At 38.9% G+C, this 13,991-nt stretch overlaps 2 protein-coding genes across 2 annotated transcripts; both read left to right on the top strand.

Moving 5' to 3' along the window:
• Nucleotides 1-966: 966 nt before the first annotated feature.
• ANKS4B (ankyrin repeat and sterile alpha motif domain containing 4B) lies at nucleotides 967-13,657 on the top strand (the record flags this gene model as incomplete). The annotated part of the gene is made up of 2 exons (XM_081256340.1): nucleotides 967-1,130; nucleotides 11,119-13,657. 2 exons carry the CDS (start codon nucleotides 967-969, stop codon nucleotides 12,191-12,193), a joined length of 1,239 nt encoding a protein of 412 aa, XP_081112466.1. The 3' UTR covers nucleotides 12,194-13,657.
• Nucleotides 3,995-5,422, top strand: LOC308629105 (nucleolysin TIAR-like). The gene is given in 2 exon segments (XM_081256585.1): nucleotides 3,995-4,024; nucleotides 4,026-5,422. Coding segments are annotated over 2 exon segments (1,164 nt in total). The 5' UTR covers nucleotides 3,995-4,009; the 3' UTR covers nucleotides 5,175-5,422.
• Nucleotides 13,658-13,991: the final 334 nt, after the last annotated feature.

Genomic DNA, 13,991 nt, shown 5'->3' with positions numbered 1-13,991 from the left:
GGGAAAGGTTTTTAAACACAGTGTAAGGGAGAGGGTCTCAGGGTGTACGATCAGCTCATCCACAATTCTCTTATTGGTTGATGGTGAGGAAACAGGGTGATATTTGGGGAATCTCAATCATCAACCTTCTGATTCTAACTCTTCTGGGGTCTATGTGCTGGTGGTCAGCATGCAGTTAACTTTTTTCACCTGGTGAGGGTTTTAGTATCTGCCAGACAACTCAAGGATATGGTTCAGGATATTATCTATAGTTCTCGAGAAGGAACTAAAGGCCCTTGACTTTGTTTTATGGCTAAACTGTTATTATTTTGTTTTGCTTGATGGTTTTTCCTTTGTTTCTGTCTTTTCTCCCTTCTCTGATTAAATTTGCTCTTTAGAACTCGGGGAAGGCCTAGGAGGCTACAGCTTTTCTATAAACAAGAGGTGGGGGACTAGGTGAGGAGGGGGTCTGTCCCTGGGAAGGTCCCACAGTGTCCTGCTTGGTTTCATGGTGATACTTACAGAACTCTAAATTTAGTAATGATCATTGAATTGTACACTTAAAATGGGTGAATTTCATAATTTGTGAATTATACCTCAATACAGCACTTTAAAAAATAGACCTCTCCAGGGAACTAGACTAGTTCTGAGTTGTTTTGAAATTATTTTCTACATTCTGTGCCTAGATGACCAATATTACATTCAGGACTTGTTAAAGGACAGAAAAAAAACAGTGCCTCAAAACATTCAAGATGAACACAGCAGTCCTCGGTATTCAATGTCATGGCCATTCCAGAAAGAAAAGGTCTAAGTTCAGTGCTGTGAACCTTTCTGGATGCCTTCCATGGAGGAAGGTTGGAATGAGCTTTGCCCTGGGCTGACACTCTTCCTTGTCACTGATTAACAAGCTTCGTAGGAAGTCTGCTTCACTGACATCCTGCTCTGCCTGGAGAGTGATATTTAGCAAAGCTTTGGTGAGCAGAAAAAATGTCCACTCGCTACCACCAAGCTGCTAGTGATAGCTACCTGGAACTTCTGAAAGAGGCTACCAAGAGAGATTTGAATCTTTCTGATGAAGATGGCATGACTCCCACACTCCTGGCAGCCTACCATGGGAACTTGGAAGCCCTAGAAATAATCTGCAGCAGAGGGTAATATCAACCTGATGGTTTTGATTGGAAACTGTTTATGGTAGGATTTTGCAGACAGCAGCAAGAGGCAGGGAAAAAGTGAAAATACTTTGCTTTCTTTCTAGTCTGTGTAAAAAATTGTCTTTTTAGAGAAAAGGAGAAAATTCTCCAGAGATGCTCTCTTTTCACTCTGAGAACTGGCACCATGTGTTGGCTGATCCTTTATGAGCCACACACACACAGATCCTGAACTCTAAGGCACTATTATTTGCCTTGGGGGAAGATATTTTAATTCTGTGTCTTTAAAAATCTTTTCCATGACGTGCAAATTCTTGACTTTTTAAAAAGAGATCACTGATCTACTTGGTTTTAAGATGTCAACCTTGACTGGAACAAATTATGTGTTTTTATTTTTTCATCTATGCCATTAAAATCTCACAGCCTTTTAAAAAAATATTCAATCCTAGTGCAAGCTCATGATTCTTAGGTGAAATTTCTGGCTTTATAGGCTATAAAAGGGACCTTCAGCCTGTCTTAACTTCATTACCTCTCTGGCTGTTAGATACATACACGTACACATACTCTCGCTGCAAATTCTGAAGCAGAAATTAGCTAGCTCTTGTCTTCTGCTTGTTACTGGAGGGGCTAGGCAGTGTTGACAACTATAACCCAAAAAGGCTAAAGAAAGAAAAAAAGAAAATGTGAGTAAAGGAGACAAGTGAATTTATTTCGATCCAACACATATTTATTTATACATATTTATACATGTAGGTTTTTGTTTACAAAATTTGCTCAGGAAGTTGTACAGTGGTCAGAGAAAATGTTCTGGGGCTGGTTTAACAGTTGAGATGAGGAATAAACTGGACTAGGATAGTGGCAGTGGGAATAGAGAGATGTGGATGGATTTGACTGGCAAGTGTGATGTAGAATTGGTTATGATTGACTGGGTGCTGGGGGGTGGAAGGAAGAGGAGGATCAAGGCCCCAGATCCTGGCTTTGACAGCTTGTGGATGTTGGCACCCTTTACTGAAGTGAGGGGCACTTTAGGAAGTTATAGGAACCAAAGCTGGAGAGAGTTCCTGAGTTGAAAACTGAATGAGGAAGTAAGTAGAGTTGATGTACTCCATTCCTTTTGTTTAACTTCCGTTTCCCAGACACTGCCCTGTACCCCAACCCCTTTAGTCAGCCTTCTCCAGATGTAACACTGCATCATCTCTCCTCTTCTCCCAAACTTTCTCCACCTACTCAAAGTATACCACCTCTGCAAGTGCAGATGTCAGTTACTTCACAACCAGTGAAAGCCCTTGCACTTTTGAGGTCCAATTTAAATGAGAATGCCTAGACATTCTCTTTCTCTCTCTCTCTCTCCCCTTTGTACACCTGAAACATTTTCTTATACAAATTGTTCTACTGGTCTTCATTTATCACAAAAGTAACATAAGCTAAGCCCAGAAAATTAAACCATATATATGCACACAAATTATAAAGAATAAAATGTCCTGTAATGCCATACATATAGTGTGTATAAGTATATATATAGTGTATATAAATATATGCATATATGTATATATATTATGTATAAATAAATATGCATGTATATTTGTGCACACACATGAAATAGTATACTAAGTAGACATTTTTTTGTGGTATGCAGTTTTTTTTTTTACTCCTCAATACATCATGAACATTTTTTTCCATGTCAGTGTATATTCTTTTACAATTTAGTTTTCAGGGACTTCTTAGTATTCTAGTTAATAAATATATAAATACATTTCTAAGTCAGTCTCTCTTTCAGACAAATAACTTGTTTCTCATAGTTTAAACAGTACTGTGATGATTATCCTTGTACGTAAATCTTTGCTCACATTTTCTTGAGAACAAATTCTACAAAGTGTTGGCTAAAAAAAAGGCAGAAAAAAAATTCTACAAAGTGAAATTTCTGGATCAATTGGCATGTACACAATTTAAAGACTTTTTTGGTGTCTACTGACAAATTGCCCTTCAGAAAGTGAGCACCCATTTTTGTCGTTATTATAGGTCCAGAATGATATATCAATGTGCCTTTAATGTTCTTTTCTTTGGTTACTGGTGAGGTTGAACATTTTTTTATATTTAGTGGCCATAATACTTCCACTTTTGTGAGCTATGTATTTATAACCCTGTCCCACTTATATATTGGGGTCTTTAACATTTCTCATTGATTTATTAAAAAATGATTTTAAAGTTAGAATATCAGTCTTTTGTCATTATATTTCCAAATATTTTCACAATGCATAATTCATATTTTTGACAGTGATATTTACTATAAATGAAAATATAAATATATTTAAGTATATATTTTATATATGTAAGCCTGTCAATTTACTATATAATTCCAACTTTGAGGTCCTGTCTAAATATTGACAGATATTTTCTTTAGTACTTTTTTTTAGTTTTAGTTTTTATTTTAAATAATTCATATATCACTTCTTTGATTTAAGATTTGGGGTTATGATCTGACTATGCTTTCTCCAAGTGGTTAGTCGTTTGTCCCTAAACATTCTGTTATATAGTCCACCCTTTACCTATTTATTTGGCATGGTAATTTCTCTCAATGTAATGTCAAAATCCAGTCTATTGATTTATATTTATTAAAAACTGATTATGGCTCCTGGTTGGAGCGCAGTGTCCGGAGCGGGCTGGGGGGAGAGAGCCCGAGAGTGGGGTTCGGTGCCTTTTCCTCTGTCCCCAGCCGGTGCCCGTAGCCCCCCTCCCCTTCCTCCCCACCCCCTCCCCTCCCCGGCCCTGCCCTCCCCCTTGTCCCGGGATCGCTCCGTCGCACCCACCATGATGGAAGACGACGGGCAGCCCCGGACTCTACACACAAGCTAAGACATATGGTTCTATCATCAGAAAACAATATGGTGTTTATAGCCTAGATACGTAGGTAACCTCTCCAGAGATGTGACAGAAGTGCTTATTCTTCAGTTATTCAGTCAGATTGGACCCTGTAAAAGCTGTAAAATGATAACAGAGCAACCCGATAGCAGAAGGGTCAACTCTTCTGTTGGATTTTCTGTTTTGCAGCATACAAGCAATGACCCATATTGCTTTGTGGAATTTTATGAACACAGAGATGCAGCTGCTGCATTAGCTGCTATGAATGGGAGAAAAATTTTGGGAAAGGAGGTCAAAGTAAACTGGGCAACAACACCAAGTAGCCAGAAAAAAGATACTTCCAATCATTTCCACGTGTTTGTTGGGGATTTGAGTCCAGAAATTACAACAGAAGATATCAAATCAGCATTTGCCCCCTTTGGTAAAATATCGGATGCCCGAGTAGTTAAAGACATGGCAACTGGAAAATCCAAAGGCTATGGCTTTGTATCTTTTTATAATAAACTGGATGCAGAAAATGCAATTGTGCATATGGGAGGTCAGTGGTTGGGTGGTCGTCAAATCAGAACCAATTGGGCCACACGTAAACCACCTGCACCTAAAAGTACACAAGAAAATAACACTAAGCAGTTGAGATTTGAAGATGTAGTGAACCAGTCAAGTCCAAAAAATTGTACTGTGTACTGTGGAGGAATTGCTTCTGGGTTAACAGATCAGCTTATGAGACAGACATTCTCACCATTTGGGCAAATTATGGAAATCAGAGTTTTTCCAGAGAAGGGCTATTCATTTGTCAGATTTTCTACCCATGAAAGTGCGGCCCATGCCATTGTTTCGGTGAATGGTACTACAATTGAAGGACATGTTGTTAAATGCTATTGGGGTAAAGAATCTCCTGATATGACTAAAAACTTCCAACAGGTCGACTATAGTCAGTGGGGCCAGTGGAGCCAAGTTTATGGAAACCCACAACAATATGGACAGTATATGGCAAATGGGTGGCAAGTACCACCTTATGGAGTATACGGGCAACCGTGGAATCAACAAGGATTTGGAGTAGATCAATCACCTTCAGCTGCTTGGATGGGTGGATTTGGTGCTCAGCCTCCCCAAGGACAAGCCCCTCCCCCTGTAATACCTCCTCCCAACCAGGCTGGATATGGCATGGCCAGTTACCAAACGCAGTGAGCTGGGACTCTAAACAAAATGTAATTCATGATAGCTTCAATTTCCTTGTGACACTCTGAAGACATGAAAGTAGACATCGGAAAATGAAAATATTTATTTTAAAAATTGAAATGTTTGGAACCTTTAGCACAGCTTTGCTTTGGTGAAGGACACATGTCTTCTAGTTCTGCCTTTTTAAGTTTTTGTTCATGATGGATATGAACATGATTTTTCTTTGTGTACAAAAACTACAATAAAGTCAATTAAGACAAAAAAAAAAAAAAAAAAAAACTGATTATGGGCATCAACATTCTAACCTTGATTTTTCTAGTCCTTCCTTCTCAACTCTTATCTTCTGGATCAATTCTAGTACATCCCAGATTTTGTTTCCTTCTCTCCAGAAGTATTTAAGATCTGTTAAGTTGGCCTGGTGTAGTCTTATAAAAATGTCTTGTAAGGGTTTTCATAGGTCACCTCCCATTTTCACCATAGCCAATCTTTAGGCGCTTGTGTGAAAACAAATTGCCCGTTAAATTTAAGGGGGCTAAAAAGAGAAACCAATCAAAAATTGAATCAATTATTGAGGTCTATCGCAGTCTGATGATTTTAGTGTTTTCCTGCCGCTACCTGATTGAACCATGGATCATGTGGCAACCATTAATATCCAAACTCTGGCTTTGGTAAAACCTATTTTTCTTTCTTTTTTAATTTTAAAGATGGAAAGCAACAATTACATGTATTATCCTACACTGGGAAGATGGCCTCAATAACACAAAATTTCATTTTGTCTTTAAAATGTGCATGAATTTTTCTTTTTTAGTTTTTTTTTTTCATTTTCTAAAGTGGAATGTTTTCTTCCTTTCTGATTCTCAAAGGAATACAAACTTTTTGTAACATTTCATGTCATATTGGAAAATATACTTAATAAAGTAAAACTCACATGAATTCTCTCAGTCATTAACATTTGGGTGTATATCCCTTCAGACATTTCCCTTTGAGAACATGCACTTAAATGTACGTATGTTCAGCCCTTAAAAAGGCAATCACACTATACAAACTGTTCTGGAATCTTCTTCTAATTATTTAATAATACCTCATGGACCATTTGCACTTAAAAGTAGAGATGCACGCCATTATTTTTAATGGCTACATGGTATTCTGTTTTATGGTTTCATCACAATTTATTTAATCAATTGCTTGTTCATGACATTTACTTTGAATCCAGTTTTTGTATAATTTGGAATGAACATCCTGGATCATTCTTCTTTGCACAAGGGTCTGATATTTCCTCAGGATAAATTCCTTAAGGCAGAATTATTGATTCAAATGGGTGCTATGTTTTACAGGCTTTTGTCATATATTGTGCCAGGAAATTTGAATCACTTTATGCTTCCTCCAGCATTGTTCATTTCCTCTCACTCCTGCCAAAACTGAGTAGTATTATTCTTTTTATTTGTTGCCTATCTGATAGGCAAATAGATGGTGGTGCATTGTTTTCACTTGCATTTATTTGATTACTAGTGAGTCTAAATATTCCTTCCTATGTAGAAAAACATTTCTTGAAAGAGTGATTTTTTTTCTGAGAACAACTCCAAAAAAATCAAATCAACTTCAAAAGGAGAAACTGAAATGGAACAGATTCTCAGAGTAATTTAATATAAGCAAATTGCCTATTTTGTGACAATAATAGCAATCCAGCTCTAAAAATTATTGCCCAAATGTACTAATCTACAAAAAAGCAAGGGCAAAATATGATTACTTAAAATCTTTTCATTGAGTTTATCTTTTGGGAAAAAAAGGATAGGAAAAAAGTCAAATCAAAATTTTATGAATTTAGCTGAAAGAAACAATATATTGAATAACATCAGTATTGGACTCAGATCATCAAATGAGTTTGTGATTATCTGGACAGGTATGTGTAATGGTTCTATCAAGAAATGTGAAGGATATCAGGGATTGAAAGACAAAGACTGATTTTAGAAGGACCCCCAACTTGTCAATAGTAAACATTTTGATTTAAGTTGTACATCAGTTTGGAAAGTTGTCTGTAAATGGAATTTATTTCAAGTGGAAATAGCTTAAATGTACCAGGGAAACTCATGAATCAGCTTACTGACAGTCTCATCTTTAAATTTGGAATTTTGTGTTTCTTAAGAACAGTCTTTGGGGTCACCTCAGATTTTCTTCATGTTCTTCCTATCTTGAAGGATCATTTAAGATCCCTCAGGATGGGAAAATGCCACTATTTTATGACCTGAAGCATGTAGATTTAACCCAAACATTTTAATACCTCTAACATCCTTACCACAGTTCATTCCTCTCAGTAATTTCTCTTTTAACTTACCCAATCGAATTTCAGGCAAATTTAATCCATATGTTTATGTTTACAGTAATGTCTTAGATGTTTTACAATCCCTCTTTTATGTCTTTTGAGTGTGGTATTTGGTTAAAATAAATAAGAAGTGAAACTCCATCTTTGGGGGTGAGGTACTGTGCTCCCCTAAGATATACAACTATTTTAAGGTTGAAAGAGGTTTCCTTTGATCCAAGACAAGTAAATCAGGAAAAAGACTGTGCAACAGAACTGTGTTATTTAATATATTTGCTTTCCTTAGATTCAATTTTATTTTCTTTCCTTCCTCTTTGAACTTATTTCCCTTCCCTTATCTCTGGTCACACTGAAGTATACTCCTGGTGCCACAAATATGTAACATCACCTATATGTGCATCTGCTTACACTGTTCTCTCTGCTCAGAAGGAAGTTGCCAACTGCCAGCTTATGGCTGGATCTAGCCCACAAATATGTTTTATTTGGACTTCACTGTATTTTTCTCTTAAATTGGAGCCAACATTTAAAAATCAAAAAGCTTCACATGAAATTCTGGATTTCTGGCTTTGTTTGGAAAATGGAAACTCTGGCAATATTGTGTCTGCTTTTATTCAAGGTAGCAATCAGCCACAGCTGATCAATGTCTATTCTTTTAGATGGAACTTGCACTTAATTATGACTTTGTTGAAAGAACAAACCTGGCCCCATTAAGTTACTTACATTACATTCTTGGCTTCTTTAGGTTGAGTTTGAGACATCTGCTATGAGATATGGATGATATAAAGGACAAAAGACACAGGTTTTGCCCTCTGAGACATATTATCTAGTTGGGGGGCAGGGCATATTTGACAAATTAAGACTATAAATGTTAAAAAGCCACAAGAGTCATCGCAGTGCTGCAGGAATTTACTAGATGGGTGTGAGAAAAAAATAAATATATGAAATTAAGGATTTTGAGTTTAGACACAAGGGAAATGGTAACAGGTAAAGTTTATTGAGTATTCATTATGTACCAAGCACGTTTCTAATGCTATATGTATGTTGACTGATTCACGTAATAGTTCTATGAGTAGGTAATATTATCCTAAATTTATAGATGAGGACACTGAGTCCTAGAAAAGTTGAACTTGAGGCCTCACAGCTGGTAAAAGGGAAAAGCGGAGGTGAGCTAACATAAGACCATATTGTGTTGGAGACCAGTAGACTTGGAGGCAGGCCTGATCCAAAGTGTATTGCCTGTGTACTGGTGGGAAAATCAATTACGTGCTTGGAGTCTTATTTTACCCCTCTGATAATTATTCTTTTCTTCCTTCTCTAAGAGAAAGATTGTGCTTGTTGGTGGGGGGCGGGCAGAGAATGTGTAAGTGCTTTGTAACCAAAAAGCATGAAGAAGCCAAGGATTCCCATGGAGGAATTACAAATCTGATTCACCAAATTATAGGACACTGGTTGGGTCACCTTAACTAGTATAGCTCTCAACCTGCAGTGAGCCTAACCTGGGGATCTTGTTAAACTTCAGTTTCTGATTCTGGAAGTGTGGGATGCGGTCCAAGATTCTGCAGTTCTAACAACTTGCAGGTGATGTTACTGCTGCTGCTGCTGCTGGTCCAGGGACCAAACTTTAAGTGGCAAGGAATGGAAGGGCCACAGTGCATAAACATGCCAGTTGCAAGGGCATGGACCTTCTCTCCTGTTTCCACCTGCTACTTACCAGGAATGTTAAGAGGCCTTCTCAGGCTCTCTCTCCTGCCATCCCATGGGGCCAGCCTGGCCAAAGTTTACTGAGATCCTGATTTTGGAATCTAGACTAGGGCGAAGGAAGATGCCCTTTAGTACCTGTATTATCAGAGTTCTGAACAGTGGCTTGGGGTCAGAGCCATAGTTAACAATAAGTTATTACTTTACTTTTCATTTGTGCCTGTTTGTAACTCAAGGCCTCACAGGAGAAGGGCAAGGGATGGGGGTTAGAGCCTGGGGCAGGATTCCAGTAGATATTCATTCCTCAAATCTTTTTTATCTACCATGTACCTGGTTCTATGTCAGGCATGGGGTCCCTGGCCATAATGCTATCTAATAATGCCCCCAATTCTACCTTAAACCATTGCAGAACTACTCATAATTATGTGGAAATAAACTGAGGAATCAATAGACTCTTTGTACAAATATTAGTTGTATTAGACACTGTTTGCTTTCTGCCCAGTATCCATTCTTCTCTTCTTTCTTGCTGATGGGGAACCAGTTTTGTTCAGTTTTCATTTCCCTACCTATGACTCAGAGGAGGGTAGCAGTGGTGTATTGGAACTGGAACTGAGCACGTGGGCTCGTTGCCCACTGTGCAATGGAAAGACCAAGGCAATGGTCTTTTGCAGAGAGAAAAGGCTTTATTGCGGGGTGGAAAACAAGGAGACAAGAGGCACTGCTTTAGATCTGGCTCCTCGACTGGCATTTGAATGGAGTATATATCTTGGAAGTAGGGAACAAGAGGGGAAGGGTGCTCAGAAACGATTGATGGAAAGTAAGTGTAAGTTTCAACGTAAGTTTCGGGAGTTCAAGGGTTCCCTGCACAGGCCAGACAGTCCTTCATGCCTCTTCATGGGTTGCATGTACAATTTCAGAGGTGGAGGAGTCCAGTACGTAACATGCAGTGGATTTTCAGCCTGCGACATTCAAAGTGTGCTATCAGTCATTCTAGTCCCTCAATGCGCCTGTGTGATGCTCATGCTCAACTGGAGGGGCTGTCAGCAAGTTGTTTGCATATCTGTGGTTTCCCTGATACTCTGCGAAACAAGCTTGATGTTCTCCATGTTATGATTTTTGTTTCTATCTTGTTTCTACCTTAGGGACCAAGATCCTTTAAGGTACAAGGTATAGTTTCAGAACCAGCTCTTACCAGCTCAGGAGAGATGACTGCTAAATTTTAGGAAGTTTGAATCAGATAAACAATCCATTATTAAAAATAAAATTATATAAACTTAAAATTTAATAAACTATATTAAAAAGGTAATACTCAAAACTTACTACTTTCTAATTATTTCACCACATTTTACTGTTATCTTTGCTCTTAAGATTACGCACATCTATTAAATATCTATGTGGTGGGAATAATTTATACTCAATTGACTGTGCACCTCTTCCAAATTCTGTGTCCAGTAATGTCACATTAGGAGCTTGAAATGTGCTATGGTGGTGTGTTTACACCACAGAAATTGGCGCATGCTATATAAATCAGAGCTTGATTTTTTTCCTGGGTGAGCTGGTTGTTAACATTTACCAGCACACCACAGGGTAATCCTATACAGGGGAAAAATCTAATTGATTTAAGATGAACAAGGTAGCTCTATTTCCTTTCCCTTAGGCACGTGGCCCAATTCTGGCCAATGAGACAAGAAAGTTGCTCATGTTGGGAGTTTCTTAGAAAGTTTTTCTTGCTTCTAACGAGGAGATACAGGGTAGATATGGGCTCTTTCTGTTTCTGGCCATGTGATGTCTGGATGTGACATATGTGGACCTTCAGAAGTTATCTTGTAACAGTGTCAAGGCAGGATTAACATGCATTTTGTTCTTTTAGTTTTTATTTTTTAGACCTCATGTTCAGAGAAAAAAATTAGCATGTATTTTTTATATTTTCTCTTCTAGAGGGGATCCTGATAGATGTGACATCTGGGGAAATACTCCTTTACATTATGCAGCCTCCAATGGTCATGCCCACTGTGTCTCATTTCTGATCAACTTTGGTGCCAACATCTTTGCCCTGGACAATGATTTACGGTCTCCACTGGATGCTGCTGCCAGCAGAGAGCAGAATGAATGTGTTGGTCTCTTGGATAAGGCTGCCACTGCCCAGAACATCATGAACCCCAAGAAGGTCACTAGGCTGAAGGAGCAGGCTCAGAAGAATGCCAGGAGGCAGATCAAAGAGTGTGAGAGGCTCCAGGAGAAGCACCAAAATAAGATGGCCCGCACCTACAACAAGGAGGAATCTGGGACTCTTTCTTCTTCCAAGGGCACTTTCTCCAGGTCATCCCTTTCAAATGTTTCTGCTTCCAACACATTTGGGTCACTGTCTAAGGGCATTAAAGACACCTTTAAAATAAGGTTCAAGAAGAACAAAGATACAGCAGAGCCGTTAGGGAAGGAGAGAACAAGTGGGCAGAAGAATGTGATGGAAGTGTTCAGAGAGGAGGAGGAGGACCCCTTCTCAGGGGACTTCAAAGAGAAGCTCCAGTTCTCAGTAAAGGCGGACAGCTGTGCGCAACACGAATCCATTCTCAACCGTCCAGGTCTCGGAAATGTTGTTTTTAGAAGGAACAGAATATTGAGCCCTGAAGACATCTCAGACAGCAAGAGGGAGTTAGGGTTTAAAATGCCCAGTGAATTGCTTCAGAGACAAGGAGGACCTGAGGCTGATGAAGAGGGAGTGGAAAACCACCATGAAGATGATCTGCCTTGGGATGAGGAGGAAGTGGAATGGGAGGAAGATGTGGTTGATGCTACTCCCCTGGAAGTGTTCTTGCAGTCCCACTACCTGGAAGAATTCCTTCCTATTTTCATGAGAGAGCAGATTGATCTGGAAGCTCTGCTGCTTTGCTCTGATGAGGACCTTCAGAGCATACAGATGCAGCTGGGTCCCAGGAAGAAAGTCCTTAATGCCATAAACAGAAGGAAGCAGGTGCTACAACAGCCTGGGCAGTTGGTCGACACCAGCCTCTGATGGAGTGTTGGGTCAACTGGGTGAGTCTGCAGCAGTGGGGTGATGCTGTGGCCCACTGGAAACATTTCAGGCATTACCCACTCTCTACCCAGTACCAGACTACTGGGTTTCTAGGATTTTGGAGGTGTCCATCTAAGAGGCCCAAATTCTACTCTGAGAAATACTCTATACCTGTCCACATAAACCACTAATGAGAAACTCAAGGAGACCTGGGAATAAGAAAATGACATTTCTCTTCAATTATCTTTTTGATATTTTTGAATATAGAAAGGATTAAATGGATGACAGAGAAGGGGAAAAAACTTTCTTCACTTTCCTAACTCTGGACTGAAAATTATAATCTCTCATCACATTAGCTGCTGCTTAATTTCTGATCCTCATAGCTAGGGATTCTAACTCCAGTTCTGTCCTTAGCTCTATGACTTTACCTGTTGGTGGAGACTAAAGTTCCTCCATTGGCCCGTGGCGTTATGCCCAACTTAAATGTGTCTAACCCTTCAACAGATATTTACACGTTTACAAGTAATAGAAATGGGTCTATAGTACTCCTGCCTGGGAACAGAGAGAGGATGGCAGGTAGAGAGAGAAAAGAAAGAAACAGAATGTATGGTACCTGTATGGACTGAATTTTGTCCCTCCAAAATTCTTATGTTGAAACCGTAATCCCTAATGTGACTGTATTTGAAGATACGACCTTTATTAAAGAGCTGATTAAGGTTAAATGAGGTCATAAAGGTGAGGCCCTAATTCCATATGACTGTTGTCCTTTGAAGAGGTAGAGACACTGGAGATGTGCACACACACAGAATAGGCTATGTGAAGACACAGCAAGAAGGCAGCCATCTGAAAGCCAAGGAGGAAAGCCTCAGGAGAAACCAAACCTTCTGTCACCTTGATCTTTGGACTTCCAGCCTCCAGAGCTATAAGAAAATAAATTTCTGTTGTTTAAGCCACTCAGTCTGTGGTATTTTGTAACGGCAGCCCTAGCAGACTAATACAGCGCTTAAGCAAGAGAGTCAGGGAGGAAAGAAAGAAGGATACAGAAAAGAACTCTGGCTTGTTAGATGATTTTTCCTAAGGGTAAGTGCCTCCTGAAACTTAAAAAAAAAAAGGAAAAAGAAATCTAGGTTCTTTGTAGGGAAAATTCAATTGTAAAAGTAAATTTTACCTTTTATGCTTATTATATACGTATCTCTTATTTACTGTTGTCTATCACCATTTCTGCACGTCTGAATACATGTAGGTTCTACAATATAAGTTGTCAACACTAATACTGCTGCTGATGTTATTTAAATGGAAATCCCAAATTTAAGTGGAAACCCTACTTGAATAGCTAAGCTTCACTGGATTTTTATAGCCAGCCTTGCATTAAATGGAATTTACCATTGATTATGTGTATAATATAGAAAAAGCTTCAGCATGCTTCCTGATTCACTGCTGTCTGTGTTACTTTAAGAGGCACCATGGGGGATACAGATGCTTAAATGTGATGAACAATTGGCACATTCTTCCTCAATGAATGGATCGAAAAGGTTGTCAGTCATTGAATAAATATGTTACACTAGGGGATGATTATGTTTACAAATACTGCATTTCATTGTTCTGGAATAAACTGCAGTTGTACATGAAATAATGTACATGAAAGCAGTAGTCACATAGAAGGCACTTAGAAAAAGTTTGTAGTGTCTCAGTCTTTCTCTATTAGTATGTCCTTATTGTAGATGCCAGGATCCTCTCTCCAAGTAACCCCCAGAATCTGCCTGATGAGACACTCATTGCTAGGATATAGGAGAAGTAT

Source organism: Mesoplodon bidens, assembly GCF_964165515.1.
Source record: "Mesoplodon bidens genome assembly, chromosome: 15".
Lineage (NCBI taxonomy): Eukaryota > Metazoa > Chordata > Mammalia > Artiodactyla > Ziphiidae > Mesoplodon > Mesoplodon bidens.
Note: the sequence above shows the minus strand (reverse complement) of the source record. Positions and strands in the feature narration are given on the sequence as shown.